At 38.7% G+C, this 15,911-nt stretch overlaps 1 protein-coding gene across 1 annotated transcript in view; it reads left to right on the top strand.

Moving 5' to 3' along the window:
- Positions 1 to 15,911, top strand: part of LOC119512483 (stonin-1) — a 120,372-nt gene that overhangs the window by 27,136 nt on the left and 77,325 nt on the right. The window contains 3 exon segments of the mRNA XM_037807181.1: positions 13,016 to 14,070; positions 14,072 to 14,338; positions 14,340 to 14,982. Of these exon segments, the coding sequence (XP_037663109.1) occupies positions 13,063 to 14,070; positions 14,072 to 14,338; positions 14,340 to 14,982 (1,918 nt within the window). The 5' untranslated portion in view covers positions 13,016 to 13,062.

Genomic DNA, 15,911 nt, shown 5'->3' with positions numbered 1-15,911 from the left:
GAGCTCTCCCTCATATTTGAAGGACAGCTTTGCTGGATACAGGATTCTTGGTTGGTGGTTTTTCTCTTTCAGTATCTTAAATATATCACACCACTTCCTTCTTGCCTCCATGGTTTCTGCTGAGAGATCCGCACATAGTCTTATTAAGCTTCCTTTGTATATAATGGATTGCTTTTCTTTTGGTGCTTTCAGGATTCTCTCTTTGTCTTTGACATTTGATAATCTGATTATTAAGTGTCTTGGTGTAGGCCTCTTCATATCTCTTCTGTTTGGAGTACGCTGCGCTTCTTGGATCTGTAATTTTATGTCTTTCATAAGAGATGGGAAATTTTCATTAATTATTTCCTCTATTATTGCTTCTGCCCCCTTTCCCTTCTCTTCTCCTTCTGGGACACCAATGATACGTACATTATTGTACTTTGTTTCATCCTTGAGTTCCCGGAGGTGTTGCTCATATTTTTTCATTCTTTTCTCCATCTGCTCCTTAGCGTGTAGGCTTTCAGGTGTTTTGTTCTCCAGTTCCTGAGTGTTTTCTTCTGCCTCTTGAGATCTGCTGTTGTATGTTTCCATTGTGTCTTTCATCTCTTGTGTTGTGCCTTTCATTTCCATAGATTCTACTAGTAGGTTTTTTGAACTTTTGATTTCTGCCATATACATGTCCAGTGCTTCCTTTACAGCCTTTATCTCTTTTGCAATATCTTCTCTAAACTTTTTGAATTGATTTAGCATTAGTTGTTTAAATTCCTGTATCTCAGTTAAAGTGTACGTTTGTTCCTTTGACTGGGCCATAATTTTGTTTTTCTTAGTGTAGGTTGTAATTTTCTGTTGTCTAGGCATGGTTTCCTTGGATATCCAAATCAGGTTTTTTTCTCTCTATCCTCATTTTATCTTTTGGTAACCTATATTGTAGATAAAAACTCCATGAGTTTGCTTATTTTATTTAGTTAATATTAGTGAGATCATGTAATATTTGTCCTTTTGTGTCTGGCTTATTTCACTCAACATAATGTTCTCCAGGTAAATGCATCTTCATTCCGTCTTACAGCTGAGTTATATTCCATCATATGTGTGCACCTCATTTTGTTTACCCATTCTTTAGTTGATGGACACTTAGGTTGCTTCCATCTTTAGGCAATCATGAATAATGCCACTGTGAACATCGCTGTGCAAATGTCTATTCACGTTCCTGCCTTTCAGTTCTTTTGGGTATATACCTATTAGTGGGATTTCTGGATCATGTGGCAGTTTATACTTAGCTTGCTGAGGAATCGCCAAACTGTTCCACAGCAGCTGCACCATTTTACATTCCCACCAGCAGTGAATAAGTGTTCCTATTTCTTCATATCCTCTCCAACACTTATAGTTTCCTCTTTGTTTAATAGCAGCCATTCTAGTAGGTGTGAAATGATATCTCATTGTGGTTTTGATTTGCATTACCATAATAGCTAATGAAGGTGAGCATCTCATCTTTTCATGTGCTTTTTAGCTGTCTGTGTTTCCTCAGATGCCCAGATACAGCAAAAAATAACAGGCCATACTAAGACACAGGAAGATATGGCCCAGTCAAAGGAACAAATTAAAAAGTTGGAGGATATACACAATTAGAACAACTAGTCAAAGATGTTGAAACAAATCTCCTAAATCAATTCAAGGAGATGGCTTAAAAAAAGAAAGGATGTTAAGAAGACACTGGGTGAGCACAAAGAACTTGAAAGCATGCAAAAGAAAAAAAAACCTTATGGGAATGAAAGGCACAACAGATGAAATTAAAAATACACTAGAAGAATACACCAGCATATTTGAAGAGGTGGAAGAAAGAATCAGTGAGCTAGAAGACAGTACATCCAAATTCAAACAGACAAAAGAACAGATAGAGAAAAGAATGGAAAAATTTGAGCAGGGTCTCAGGGAAATGATTGACAACATGAAGTCACAAGCATACACATCTTGGGTGTCACAGAAGGAGAAGAAAAGAGAAGGGGGCAGAAAGAATAGTTGGAAGATTTTTGATGACTGATTCAATCTCTTTGTAATTGGTCTGTTGAGGTCTTCTGTTTCTTGTAGAGTCAGTGTAGGTTGTTTGTGTGCTTCTACGAATTTGTCAGTTTCCTCTAGATTGTCTAATTTGTTGGCATACAGTTGTTCATGGTATCCTCTTATGATCCTATGAGCCTTTTAAATTTCTGTGGGGTTAGTAGTAATGTTCCCCCTCTCATTTCTGATTTTATTTATTTGTGTCTTCTCTCTGTCTCCCTTGTTTTCTTTTTTTGTCAGTCAGGCTAAGAGTTTGCCAATTTTATTAATCTTTTCAAAGAACTAACATTTGGTTTTGTTAATTTTCTCTAGTTTTTTTGTTATTCTCAATTTCATTTATTTCTGCTCTAACCTTTGTTATTTCTTTCAATCTGCTTGCTTCAGTTTTCTGTTCTTTCCTTCAGTTTGTTGTTCTTTTTCTAGTTCCTCCAGGTATACACTTAGGTCTTTGATTTTAGCACTTTCTTGTTTTTACATGTGTTTAGGGCTATAAATTTCCTTCTCAGCACTGCCTTTCCTACATTTCATAAGTTTTTATATGTTGTTTTCTTGTTTTCATTTGTCTCAAGATGTTTACTGATTTCCCTTGCAATTTCTTCTTTGACCCACTGGTTGTTTAAGTGAGTTTATTTAACTTCCATATATTCGTGGATTTTCCAATTCTGTGTTATTGATTTCCAGTTTCATTCCATTATGGTCAGAGAAGAAGATGCTTTGTATTATTTCAGTTTTTCTAAATTTATTGAGACTTGATTTGTGACCAGACATGTGGTCTAGCCTCAGAATGATCCATGTGCACTTGAGAAGAATGTGTATCCTGCTCTTCTGAGATGCAATGTTCTGTATATGTTAGGTCTAGTTCATTTATCATATTTTTCAAGTTCTATCTATTGATGAGAGTGGTGTATTGCAGTTGCCAACTATTATTGTTGGGGTGTCTATTTTTACCAGAGTAGGCTTCATGTATTTTGGTGCACTGTGGGTATATATGCATAAATACTTATGATTGTTATTTCTTCTTAGTGAATTGCCCCTTTTATTATTATATAGTGTCCTTTTGTTTTGTTTTGTTTTCTGTATCAGCTTTTGACTTAAAGTCTATTTTGTCCAATATTATTATAGCTATCCCAGCTCTTTTTTTTTTTTTTTTTTTTTTGGTTACTGTTTGCATGGAATATCTTTGTCCATCCTTTCAGGTTTCAACCTATTTGTGTCTTTGAGTCTAGAGTAAATTTCTTATAAACAACATATAGTTGGATCATGCTTTCTTATCCATTCTACCAACCTGTCTCTTTGGATTGGGGAGTTTAATCCATTAACATTCATATTCAGTAACATATACTCTAAAGATTTTCATTATTTGTTTCCTCTCTCTTTTTTTCTTTGTCAGTCTAGCTCAAGATTGGTCAATTTTGTTGATTTTTTTCAAAGATTCAATGTTTGGTTTTATTGCTTCTCTCAATTGTTTTTCTAGCCTCCATTTTGTTTATCTATGGTCTTATCTATTTCCTTCCTTTTGCTCATTTCAGGTTTAGTTTGTTCTTCTTTTCCTTGTTCCTCCAGGTGTGAAGTTAGGTATATGATTTTAGATTTTTCTTGTTTTTTAATGTAAGCATTAACAGGTATAAATTTCCCTCTGAGCATTGCCTTTGCTGCATCTCATAAGTTTTGGGCATGTTGTGTTTTCATGCCCCCCTCCATTATTGATTTATAGTTTTGGTATGGTACATTTGTTACTGTTGACAAAAGAATGTTAAAATACTACTAACTGTAGTATATAGTTTGCAATAGGTATATATTTTTTCCCTATATGCATCTCTATTATTAACTTCTAGTTATAGTGTCATACATTTGTTGTAGTTCGTGAGAGAGATTTCTAATATTTGTATAGTTAATCATGGACATTGTCCACCACATGATTCAATGTTTTATACATTCCTGTCTTTTAACCTCCAACTTTCCTTCTGGTGGCATGTGCGACTCTGAGCTTACCCTTTCCACTACCTTCACACACTGTTCAGCACTGTTAGTTATTCTCACAACATGCTACCATCACCCCTGTCCATTTCCAAACATTTAAGTTCACCCTAGTTGAACATTCTGCTCATAATAAGCAACTGCTCCCCATTCTTTAGCCTCATTCTATATCCTGGTAACTTATATTACATGTCTATGAGTTTACATATTATAATTAGTTCATATCAGTGAGACACTGCAATGTCTGCCTTTATGTGTCTGTCTTATTTCACTCAATATAGTGCCCTCAGGATTTCTTCATCAACCCATTTCTTTCAATATGATTTTGTTCACACACCATACCTTCCATCCTAAGTAAACAATCATTGATTCCCTGTATAGTCACATGTCTATGTATTCAGCACCATCGCCACTGTCTATATAAGGACATCTCCATTTCTTCCACAAAGACAGAGGAAAAGTCAAAGAAGGTTGAGAAGCAAAAGAAAAAGGGAAAGAGAGAAAAAACAAACAAAACCAAAACTTCATAGCTAGAAAGCGACAAAAGGAAAGATAGCGTTAATCTAAAGTAGAATAAAGAGTCAGACAACATCATCAATGCCAGGAGTCCCACAGCCTTCCCCTATTCCCGCCCCCCCCATATGCATTTAGCTTTGGTATATTGCTTTTGTTATATTAAAGGAAGCATAATACAATGTTTCTGTTAATTATAATCTCTAGTTTGCATTGATTGTATTTTCCCCCCAATACCACCCTATTTTTGACACCTTGCAATGTTGACATCATTTGTTTTACCTCATGTAAAAACATATTTGTACCTTTTATTACAAGGATTGAGCACCCTAGATTTCCCTGAGTTACACAGTCCCAGTTTTTATCATTCATCTTTTATTCTGGTGCCCCACATGATCCCAACCTTCCTCTTTCAACCATGCTCACAGCCATCTTTATTCTGTGTACTTACATTGCTGTGCTACTATGTCCCAAAATTGTTTTCCAAACCTCTCACTCCTGTCTTTTCCCTTCTGTCTGCAGTGCTTCCTTTACTGTTTCCTGTAGAGCAGGTATCTTGTTCACAAACTCTGTCATTGTCTGTCTGTCAGAGAATATTTTAAGCTCTCCCTCATATTTGAAGGATTGTTTTGCCGGATATAGGATTCTTGGTTGGTGGCTTTTTTCTTTCAGTATCTTAAATATATCACCTCACTTCCTTCTTGCCTCCATGGTTTCTATTGAGAAATCCACACATAGTCTTATCAAGCTTCCTTTGTATGTGATGGATTGCTTTTCTCTTGCTGCTTTCAGGATTCTCTCCTTATCTTTCATGTTTGATAATCTGATTATTAAGTGTCTTGGCATAGGCCTATTCGAATCTATTCTGTTTGGGGTACACTGTGCTTCTTGGATCCATAATTTTATGTCTTTCATAAGAGATGGGAAATTTTCATTGATTATTTCCTCTATTATTGCTTCTGCCTAGATTCTGCCGGTTGTTTTTTCGAACTTTTGATTTCTACCTTATGTATGCCCAGTGTTTTCATTATATGGTTCCGCTCCTTCACCATATCTTCCCTAAACTTTTTGAATTGACTTAATATTAGTTATTTCAATTCCTGTATCTCAGTTGAAATGTAAGTTTGTTCCTGTGACTGGACTATAACTTCATTTTTCTTGGTGTAGGTTGTAGCTTTCTGTTGTCGAGGCATGGTTTCCTTGATTACCCCAATCAGGTTTTCCCAGACCAGAATGGGCTTAGGTCCCAGAAGGAAGAAATATTCAGTATTTTGTTTCCCTGAGGGTATGTCTTAGAAAATTGGTACACCCTGTGATGCCTCAGGTCACTGTGCTTTTCTACCCAGCATGTGGTGCCTGTCATCCTGTAGCTCCAGCCTGGTGTAAGGAGGTGTGGCCTGTGGCTGTTTTCCCCCAGGCTCTAGGGTCTGGTTCTGAATGGAAGGCAGGTAGTAGAGCTGGGCCACACTCCTTTCCTCTTAGAGAAGATAGACCCCTCCTAGGGAGAGGTCATTAGCATTTCATCCGTTTCTCTCTGCCTGTGCTATCTCCACCCTTGTCTGGGTCAGAGCACTGGGAACTGAAAACGGCTGAGACTTTCTCCACTGGGCCAAAAAAGGGACAGAAAGTTCCCTTCAGGGCTAGTCCACGGCGACCCTCTGGCTCTCCAAGATCAGTCATCACCCAAAGCCTCTCTTTGCTTATTGGGGATTCGTAGCTCATAGTGAGCAGTTCACACTCGCTAATTAAAACCCCAGTTGGAGCTCAGCTGAGCTATATTTGCTTGCTGGGAGTGAGCTTCTCTCTAGCACCATGAGGCTTTGCATCTCAGCCTGTGGGGGGAGGGATCTCCCAATTTGGATCTGCAGTTTTTCCTTACAGATTTTATGCTGTGACCTTGGGCATTCCTCCCAATTCAGGTTGGTGTATGATGAGTGGATGGTCATGTTTGCCCCCCCCCCCGCAGTTATTCCAAATTATATACTGTTGTTCCTGGTTATTTTTAGTTGTTCCAGAGGGACTAACTAGCTTCCACTCCTCTCTATACCACCACCTTAGATCCTCCTCTTTATACAAGTTTTTGACTTAAAGTCTAATCTGATATTAGTATAGCCACCCTAGCTCTCTTTTGATTACTCTTTACATGGAATATTTTTTTCCATACTTTCCCTTTCAACCTACTTGCATCTTTGAATTTATGGTTAATTTCTTGTAAACAGCATATATTTGGGTCATCCTTTTTTATCCATTCTGCCCTTTGACTGAAGAGTTTAACCCATTCACATTTAATGTAATTACTGAGATTGCATGACTTTCTTTTGCCGTTTTTCTCTATGGTTTCTGTAAGTTTTGCATCTTTTCTGTCCTTCAATACTTCCATTACTGGCTACTTTGAGATTAGTTAATCCTTTGTAGTGATCCATTTAGAGTCCCTTATTTCCCTCTGTGATTACTTTTCAGATTTTTTCTTTGTGGTTATCATGGGGCTTAAATTTAACATCCTAGATCTATAATACTCTATTGATTTGATACCAACATAACTTTAAGAGCATCCACAAACCATGCTCTTATACCCCTACATCCCTCCACATTTATGTTGTTCTTGTCATAAATTACATTTTTATACACTGTTTGCCCAAAACTATTGATTTATCTTTACATTTTATACGTTTGCATTTTAGATCCTTTAAGAAATAAAAAGTGGAATTACAAACCAAAAATACAACAATCCTGGTGTTTATAGTTACCCATCCAGTTATATTTACCAGAGATCTTTATGCTGCTTTCGATCTACCCTAAGAACTCCAATTAGCATTGCTTATAGAGCAGGTCTAGTGGTGACAAATCCCATATGCTTTTGTTTATCTGGAAAATCTTCATGTCACCCTCATTTTTGAAAGACAGTATCACTATATGTAGAATTTTTGATTGGCAACTATTTTCTTTCAGCATTTTAAGTATGTCTTCCCGCTGCCTTCCTGCCTCCATAGTTTGTGATGAAAAATCAGCATTTAATCTCATTGAGCGTCCCTTGTACGTGACACATTGCATCTCTCTTGCAGCTGTCAAGATTCTCTTTTTCCTTTGGTATTGTCAGTTTGATTATAATATGTTTGGTTGTGGATCTCTGAGTTTATCCTGTTTTGAGTTTGCTGAGCTTCCTCAATGTTTATATTCATGTTTTTCATCAAATTTGAGACGTTTCCAGCTTTTATTTGTTCAAATATTCTTTCTCCTCATTCTCTCTTTCTTCTCCTTCTGGAACTTCCATAATGCATTTACTGGTATTCTTGATGCTGTCCCACAGGTCTTTTAGTCTCTGTTCACTTTTCTTCACTTTTTTTTTCTTTCTGCTCCTCAGACTGGATAATTTCAATTTTCTTATCTTCACATTCACTGATTCTTTCTTCTGCCAGGTCCAGTGTGCTCTAGAATCCCCCTAGGGAATTTTTTTATTGTTTTAGTTGTTGCTCTAGTATTCCTGCTTGATTCTCTTATAATTTCTATCGTTATTGAAATTCTCATTTTGTTCTTATATCATTTGCCTGATATCCTTTAGTTCTTTGTCTATGTTTTCCTTTAGCTTTTTGAGCATATTTAAGACCATCTTAAAAAAAAGTCTTTGTCTTTTGTGCAAAGTCTCGTTTTTTTTTCATTGACGGTTTCTGATGTTTTATCTTGCTCTTTTGGGTAGATCATCATTTTCTGTTCTTTGTAAGCCTTGTAATCTTTTGTTGCACATTGCAGATTTTACTATTTTAATATGTTGACTCTTGACTTTAGTTCCTGAAGTGTCCATTCCTTGATTTTGTATCTGGCTTGTGATATGACAGAGATTTCTTTGAATGTCAGGAGTTAACAAAAAAAATACAAAAAACTCCTTTAGAGCTTAGCCCTCCTAACAATGAACCTGATCAAACCAAGGCAAAAGTATAGGGTACTCTCTGGTCTTTTCTGAGTGTGTTTTTTATTCTGGGCATGTGTTCATGCTTTTAGAATTCCTCCTTTTACAAAGATCAGAATGCTCCCTCTGGTATTCGCTGCTGTATTGTATATCTTAAAGCTGGTAATCCTTTGCCTCATTGCCACTGCAATTTGATTGCTTCTTATAGTGAGTTAGCTGTCTGCAAGCTGCTTCTCTGTGCAGGGCAAGTTCTTCAATGACTAGTTTGATATGAGTGACCTGGTTAAGTTCTTCAGGCTGCCACCAGACAAACTGGCATGTATATATATATGTATATGTATATGCATATGATGTATATGTACATGTACACAGTACATGTACATGTATATATACTTCCCAGTATACACATGGTGGGGGTTGTTGCTCTGTTCCCTCCAGAACCAGGATCAAGGGTCTGTAATGATAGTGCAGCTGGCTTCACACTGAGCCATGGAGGGGTGATAGGGCCAGTGAAAGTACCATGAAGGTCTCCTACCATTTTTAAAGTTGTTCCTTTCTGGATTTGGCACCCACCAAATTACTGAACCCCTCTAACTCTTTCCCAATGTCTGTGAAAAATGGTTCTGCCAGTTTTTGCTAGCAGATCTTTTTGCTAGCCAACTTGGCAATGCCACTCTAAAAAATGATTTCATATGTGGAAGAAAGGGGTGGAGTGCAGGAATTGTGTGTATATGCAGCTTTCTTGTTTTCCTGTTGTTTGGTGCCCTCTGTTGCTGACCCACATTTTAGAATGGTGGGTAGAATTTTTTAGGACTTCCCTAAATATTTTGGGGGGTTGTTGATATTTGAGTACATCCAATACAATGTGTTTTGCTTCTGAATGCCGTCTGTCATATGTGTTGATATAAAAGGTTGAAAATCAACATTTACCTATATACTTGTTTTTTCTGGTGTGAATGGGCAGGTGCATCTGCTTTTAATTTGTTCTAGAGTTAAATGTATTCTTATGCTGCATTTAATATAGCCAGCTGAAAAGGATGTCTAATAGTCTGAAGGAGACTAAGACTGTTTAAACCTCGGAAATTGATTTCTAGACATTTTCATAATAATACTTTTTCCTTTCTCATCTCTGCCTCATTTACAGTCTTGATGTCTTGTCCTGTCTCTAAATTTTGCCTGGAGTTGCCTTCCAAAGTTTGTAGCATAATCCAGATAGACTGAAAACAGAACTCAGAATGAAGGGATTGAGCCTACAGCGTGGGATGGAAAAAGCTGGGGGAATCTTTGCTTCAGAGGAAGGCAGGTGGGGACTTGGCATCAGGAGTCCTGGGTTCCCTGCTCTGCGCTGTCTTCCAGACCTTGGAGAAGGCTCTGGTCCTCTCTGGATTGTTACGAAGTTTAAATGAGATGCGGCCTGGGAAAGGGCTCTGTCAATGCTAAAGACAGAGGTGCCACTAGGAGGCACATACTCATTTGCAGTTCAGCACACACACACACAAAGGAAGATTAAATAGATGCTGATGCTTGAGTACTTTTGGGTTCCAGTGTCTGAACAGATGAAGTCACAGATGAATGAAGGAAGATGCATGTCAACTTCTCAACTCTGAGCCTTCTCATCCCTCCCAGAGACTAAAAGGGCTTTTGACAGACAAAGCTCTGGACAGGTCATGACCCCCTTCCCTGCTGGGGTGAGGAGAGCGGAGGATTAGGAGGGAAGGAAACTGTTGATGGAATTGATCCTAGTTGTTGACTCTGAGCCAACTGATTGGTAGAAAGATGACGTCAGAGTAGAAAGATGATGTCGTGCAGATGGAGTGGGTGAAAGGGGTTGGAAAAATGGAAGTGAGTGTAAAAACAATAGAGAAACAGAGAAAGGGGGAGGACAGTGGGACAAACCTGAAGAAACAAACCCACCAATAACTACAGAGAGTTGGAGCCTTAGACTCAATTGGAAACAGCCTCTAATGTCTGCCTTTTTTTTTTTTCTTTAGGAGCATACTCTTTGTATTCATCATGTGCAAATTAGTTTTTAATTTGTACGTTTGGTAAAGCACTTTGTTATTTAGTAAGAAAACTTGTCCTGAAAATATATTAGGACATGATACCCATTTTAATATAAGCACCTTTATTCTAAGCTTTTTAAATATTCCCAAATTATTACATCTCTAGACATTACCATTCAAATCGCCTGCCTTTTAAACAGGAACAGATATTTGGGTTCCTACTGGATGCAATACAGAATTCTGTTTGGTTGAATTAAATTCTATATATATTTGCCAAGTGCTTTCTAAGGAGGAGTCATGCATAGGAAGTGGGGAATGTGATTTGCATAGATTTGGGGCCCAAGGTCAGAGATTATTTGCAAGGTCTGCTTTAAAAAAGTTCAGGGCTCTATTACAAAGTAATTGGGTTGGTTTCTTTGTCCAGCTTATGGAAATCACTTTGTCTCGTAAAAAGGAAAATCTGAAGAAATCAACATCACTTCCAAATTTTGAAGCTACCTAGAGAAAACTGATGAGGCAAAATGTTCTGTATAGATCAGAATAGAATTCAGTCTGAAGCTCAGTTATTCCCTCGGTCTTCTCTTTCTTTTTTCTTTTTTTTTCTTTTTTTTAAATAAACCCAACTAAAGTAAATATTTTCATGAGCGCTTACCTTATATTAGGAGTTATTTTGGCTCTGAAGAGGGCCGATGGGGGGGAGGTGTCAAGAAATACTGCTACTGATTTCCTCTGTTGAAACACTGCTCTTCCCACTCTGAGGGGAAAGTGCTTCATGGCACCTCCAGCCTAGTGGGCAGACAGTGAAATGCCTCCCAGAAAGAGCCAGCGGGCCCTGGCTGCTGTTCTGCTGTGTGTTTCTGGGCCCTCGGGAACATGCAGACATAGCAAATAACAACCTTGAGTGCACCCTGTCCCCAGCAGAGCCCCGGGCCCTCTTTCTCTTTGTGTTCGCTCTTTTCCAGGCTTGAATGATTGCATTTGTAGAACTTCATTATCCATAAGGGGAGGTGAGAAAGTGGGCTGGAGGCAGAGATATATGCCTTACCTGTGGGCATTATTTCAGCAGGTTTTGCATTTTCACTTCAGTCTATCTCATGGAGTTTTTCTTTCTGTCACTTTGGAAGTTTGGCTAAAAATCCCAGCACTATGGCCCATCTACTTAGTGGTAACACTATTTTTGCTTTTGAAAAAGATTTCAGTTGGAATGTCAATCATCATAGAATAGTTTTTATGGTTGGAAAAAGACTTCAGAGATCATTTTAGTCTAATCCCTTGTTTATGAAGGTGGAGCTGAAGTCTGGAGAGTCTTTATTCAGAGCTAGTGAGTGGCAGGCAGCGCCCAGCATTTGTGTTACCCACCCGCCAGGTCAGCACTGTGCCCTTACAGCTCATGGCCCCTGGTTAGAATGATTTTAAAAATGTATGTTGTATTAGGTTGTGCTGAAGTGTCCTGTGTTCAAGGCCTAGGTATTCATAGCTGCCTTATTTGCAATAGCCGAAAAGTGGAACAACTCAAATTCCATCACTGATGAATGGATAAATAAAATGTAGTATATATGCAATAGAATATTATTAAGCCATAAAAAGGTGTGAGGTTCTGATCCATGCTGCATGAGTGAATCTTGAATACATTGTGCTGAGTTAAAGAAGCCAGTCACAAAAGGCCACTTATTGTATGATTTCATTTATATGAAATGTCCAGAAAAACCAAATTCATAGGAACAAGGTAGTTTAGTGGTTGTCAAGGCCTGGAGGGAGGAGAATGGGACGTGAAGGCTAATGGTCACAGGGTTTTCTTTTTGGGAGGATGAAAATGTTCTAGAATTAGATAGTGGTGATGGTTGCGCAACTCTGAATATGCTAAAAATACAGGATTGTACACTTTAAAAGGGTGATTTTTAGGGTATATCTCAGTAGAGCTATTAAAAATATATATGGGTTCTGCCTTTTACCAACTGTGTGACTTTAGACAATCACTGTAAACTCAAGTAATCTCAGGTATGAAATAGGGATAATAATAAACATCTCACAGGTTCTTTGATAATTGAGATCTTGAATTTGAAAATGCTTCTAAACTGTAAACCCCACATATTTCTGAGCTGCCAATAGGTTATAAACTCATTATAAGTTGGATTTTTTCCTTCTCCTCCTTTATTCTCCACAGCACTATTAAGATCTGGCTACATAGGAACCACTGAAATAAAAGCTTATTTAATTGAATTGGAAGTTCTACAGTTTAAACATATGTTCAGTGACATAAGCAAGAAACATAAAGTTGTCATTTATGAGAGATGTCTAGAAATAGCAAATCTGCAGAGACAGAAAGTGGATTAGAGGTTAACGGGATGGAGGGACTGGAGTGTGGTTGGTGGATATGGAGTGTGTGTAAACAAAATAAACAACAGCAAAAATAGAGTTCACCTCTAAATAAATATTTTTTGAAGTGTACAGTTCTTAAGCATTTCTTTGAACTCAGTTAATCAAATATGGTTGCTTTTACATCTGAGTATTTCTCAGAACTAAAGACCCCTAATGACTTTTTTCTTTCTTTTTATGTTCCTATTTTCTCTTTCTTCTTTAACAGAGACAACATTCCTGATCCATTGACAAGACTACAGTCTGATCCCAAAGATGTGTTCCACAAACCCAGGCAACTGGGTCACATTTGACGATGACTCTGCTTTTCAATCTTCTCAAAAATCAAAGAATTTCCCTCTAGAGAATCAAGGTGCCTGTAGACCAAATGGGCTGAAGCTGAACTTTTCTGGCCCCAAGGAGTTCCCCAGCAGCTCCTCCTCCACCAGTGGCACCCCTCTCTCCTCCCCTGTCGTGGACTTCTACCTCAGTCCAGGACCTCCAAGTAACTCTCCTCTTTCTACACCTACCAAAGACTTTCCAGGATTTCCTGGGATCCCCAAAGCAGGAGCTCATGTGCTTTATCCTATACCGGAATCATCGTCAAACAGTCCCCTCCCCATACCAGGGGCAGGTTCAGGTTCTTTATCTCCTAGTAAACCAGCCTGTTTATCCCATGCTTCCTTGCCCAGTGACTCCTCGTGTATACATTCTGTCCCCAAAATGGGTCTTTCAAATGAAATTAGCCCCCACCAGAGTGAAAGCCTTGGGTTCCATGGTGATGCTCCCCACTTTCAGTATTTTCGGGAGGACTGTTCCTTTTCAAGTCCATTTTGGAAAGATGAAGGAAGTGCTTCCCGGTTCACCTGTGACCACCCAGGAAGCAGAAAGACATTCTCTTCAGGAGACAAAGAGATGCCTATTGATCAGAAAAGCCTGAATCAGGGCTCACTCAACTACATCTGTGAGAAGCTTGAACATCTCCAATCAGCTGAGAATCAAGAGTCCCTTGGAAATTTGTCTTTGCAATGTCTACATGCTGAAGACACTGCCTCTTCCTTTGTCCCCCATCTTCTCTTCCGGAGTCAGCCAAAAGCCGGATGGTCTTTCATGCTGAGAATTCCTGAGAAGAAGAACATGATGTCTTCTCGGCAATGGGGGCCAGTTTTTCTCAAAGTCTTACCTGGAGGAATTTTGCAAATGTATTATGAGAAGGGGTTAGAGAAGCCATTTAAAGAGCTGCAGCTTGATCCACACTGCAGACTTTCTGATCCCAAAGTTGAAGAACTTTAGTGTGGCAGGAAAAATCCATACTGTGAAGATTGAGCATGTATCTTACACAGAAAAAAGGAAATACCATTCCAAGACAGACGTAGTTCATGAACCAGACATAGAACAGATGCTGAAGTTGGGGTCCACAGAGTACCACGACTTCCTTGACTTTCTGACGACTGTGGAGGAGGAGCTGCTGAAGCTGCCGGCTGTTTCAAAACAAAAAAGGAACTATGAGGAACAAGAAATTTCCCTGGAAATTGTGGACAACTTTTGGGGTAAAAATCACTAAAGAAGGAAAATTGGTTGAAAGTGCTGTGATAACTCAAATCTCTTGCCTTTGCTTTGTGAATGGGAACACAGAATGTTTTTTAACCTTGAATGACCTCGAGCTGCAGAAGCGAGATGAACACTATTTTGAAAAAGACCCAGAAAAGAAGGGAATTGATATCCTGGTCTACCATTTTCATAAGTGTGTGAAAGCACAAGAATTTGAGCAATCAAGAATCATTAAGTTTGTACCTCTGGATGCCTGCCGGTTTGAGCTGATGCGTTTCAAGACTTTGTATAATGGGGAAGATCTTCCCTTTTTCATGAAGTCTGCAGTGGTTGTCCAAGGAGCATATGTGGAGCTGCAGGCTTTTGTCACCATGGCCCCGTTGGCTCAGAGACCCTCCTTGAGGTCCTGTGACAACATAATGATACACTTTCCCGTCCCATCACAGTGGATCAAGGCCCTCTGGACTATGAACCTTCAGAGGCAAAAGTCCCTAAAAGCCAAAATGAACCGCCGGGCATGTCTGGGGAGTTTACATGAACCTGAATCAGAACCTGTCATACAAGTCTCTGTGGGGTCGGCAAAATATGAGAGTGCCTACCGGGCTGTGGTGTGGAAGATAGACCGGCTTCCCGATAAAAACTCAAGTAAATACTCAACACCCTATGTTGCTTTTCATGTGAAGTAGTGTAAATGCTTTTACCTTCTCCTTGGGTTGAACCCAGTCTGAAATAGATGCTAATTTTGATCATCTGAGGCCAGGTTTACCATCCAAGGCTTCACAGCTCGGTGAGAGGTGGAACATTTAGTTGAGCAGCTTGTTTACTTTTTCCACCAGATAAAGTTAACCTATTTTAAAAAAATAATAAAAATACCATCCCAGGCTAGAATTTTACAGTGGATAGTGGCACTGAGGTGAAATTTGTAGACATGCATTTGTTGACATCAACCTCAAATATTAAAAATGTTGCTAATATTTAGATTGCCTTATTAACCTCTTAAGATCTGTCACCGATGGGTTTACCTGAACTTCCTTGTATTCTCAACCAGTACCACCTCCTCCTTTGCTTTGCTTCCTGCTCATTGCAGTATGACAGCCTTTCATTTTTACCGAAGGTTATTTCTCTGGCTGAATTTACCAATTTGACTGTCTCAACTGGTTGATTTAGAATTAGGTATACACAGCTAAGCCTTAAGAATTCAGTTAATCTTTTTAATTTTGCAAAAAAAATTTTTATTCTAGAAATTCAGGACTTTGAAAAGATGGTTCTAGCACTACATCAATTTTAGGATAACAACTTAGTAGTGGGTATAATACCAAAGAGCAAAAAGCATGTTTTGTAACTAGAGCTGCTTCTTGTTTTAGTCAAATTATTTCTAGCGGAACACTGGGCTCGGGAGCTAAATTGGGGGCAGATTTTGGGAGATCTGAGTTGCATTCATTCATTCAACCTAAACCTTTATTGAGCACTTACTGTGTACTGAGTGCCATATCTGTTGCTGGGAATAAAGATGAGTAAGATCTGATCCCTACTTCCAAAAATCTCACTAGTATACCTGGTAAATCCTCTAGGGA

This window comes from Choloepus didactylus, chromosome 17 (assembly GCF_015220235.1).
Source record: "Choloepus didactylus isolate mChoDid1 chromosome 17, mChoDid1.pri, whole genome shotgun sequence".
Lineage (NCBI taxonomy): Eukaryota > Metazoa > Chordata > Mammalia > Pilosa > Megalonychidae > Choloepus > Choloepus didactylus.
Note: the sequence above shows the minus strand (reverse complement) of the source record. Positions and strands in the feature narration are given on the sequence as shown.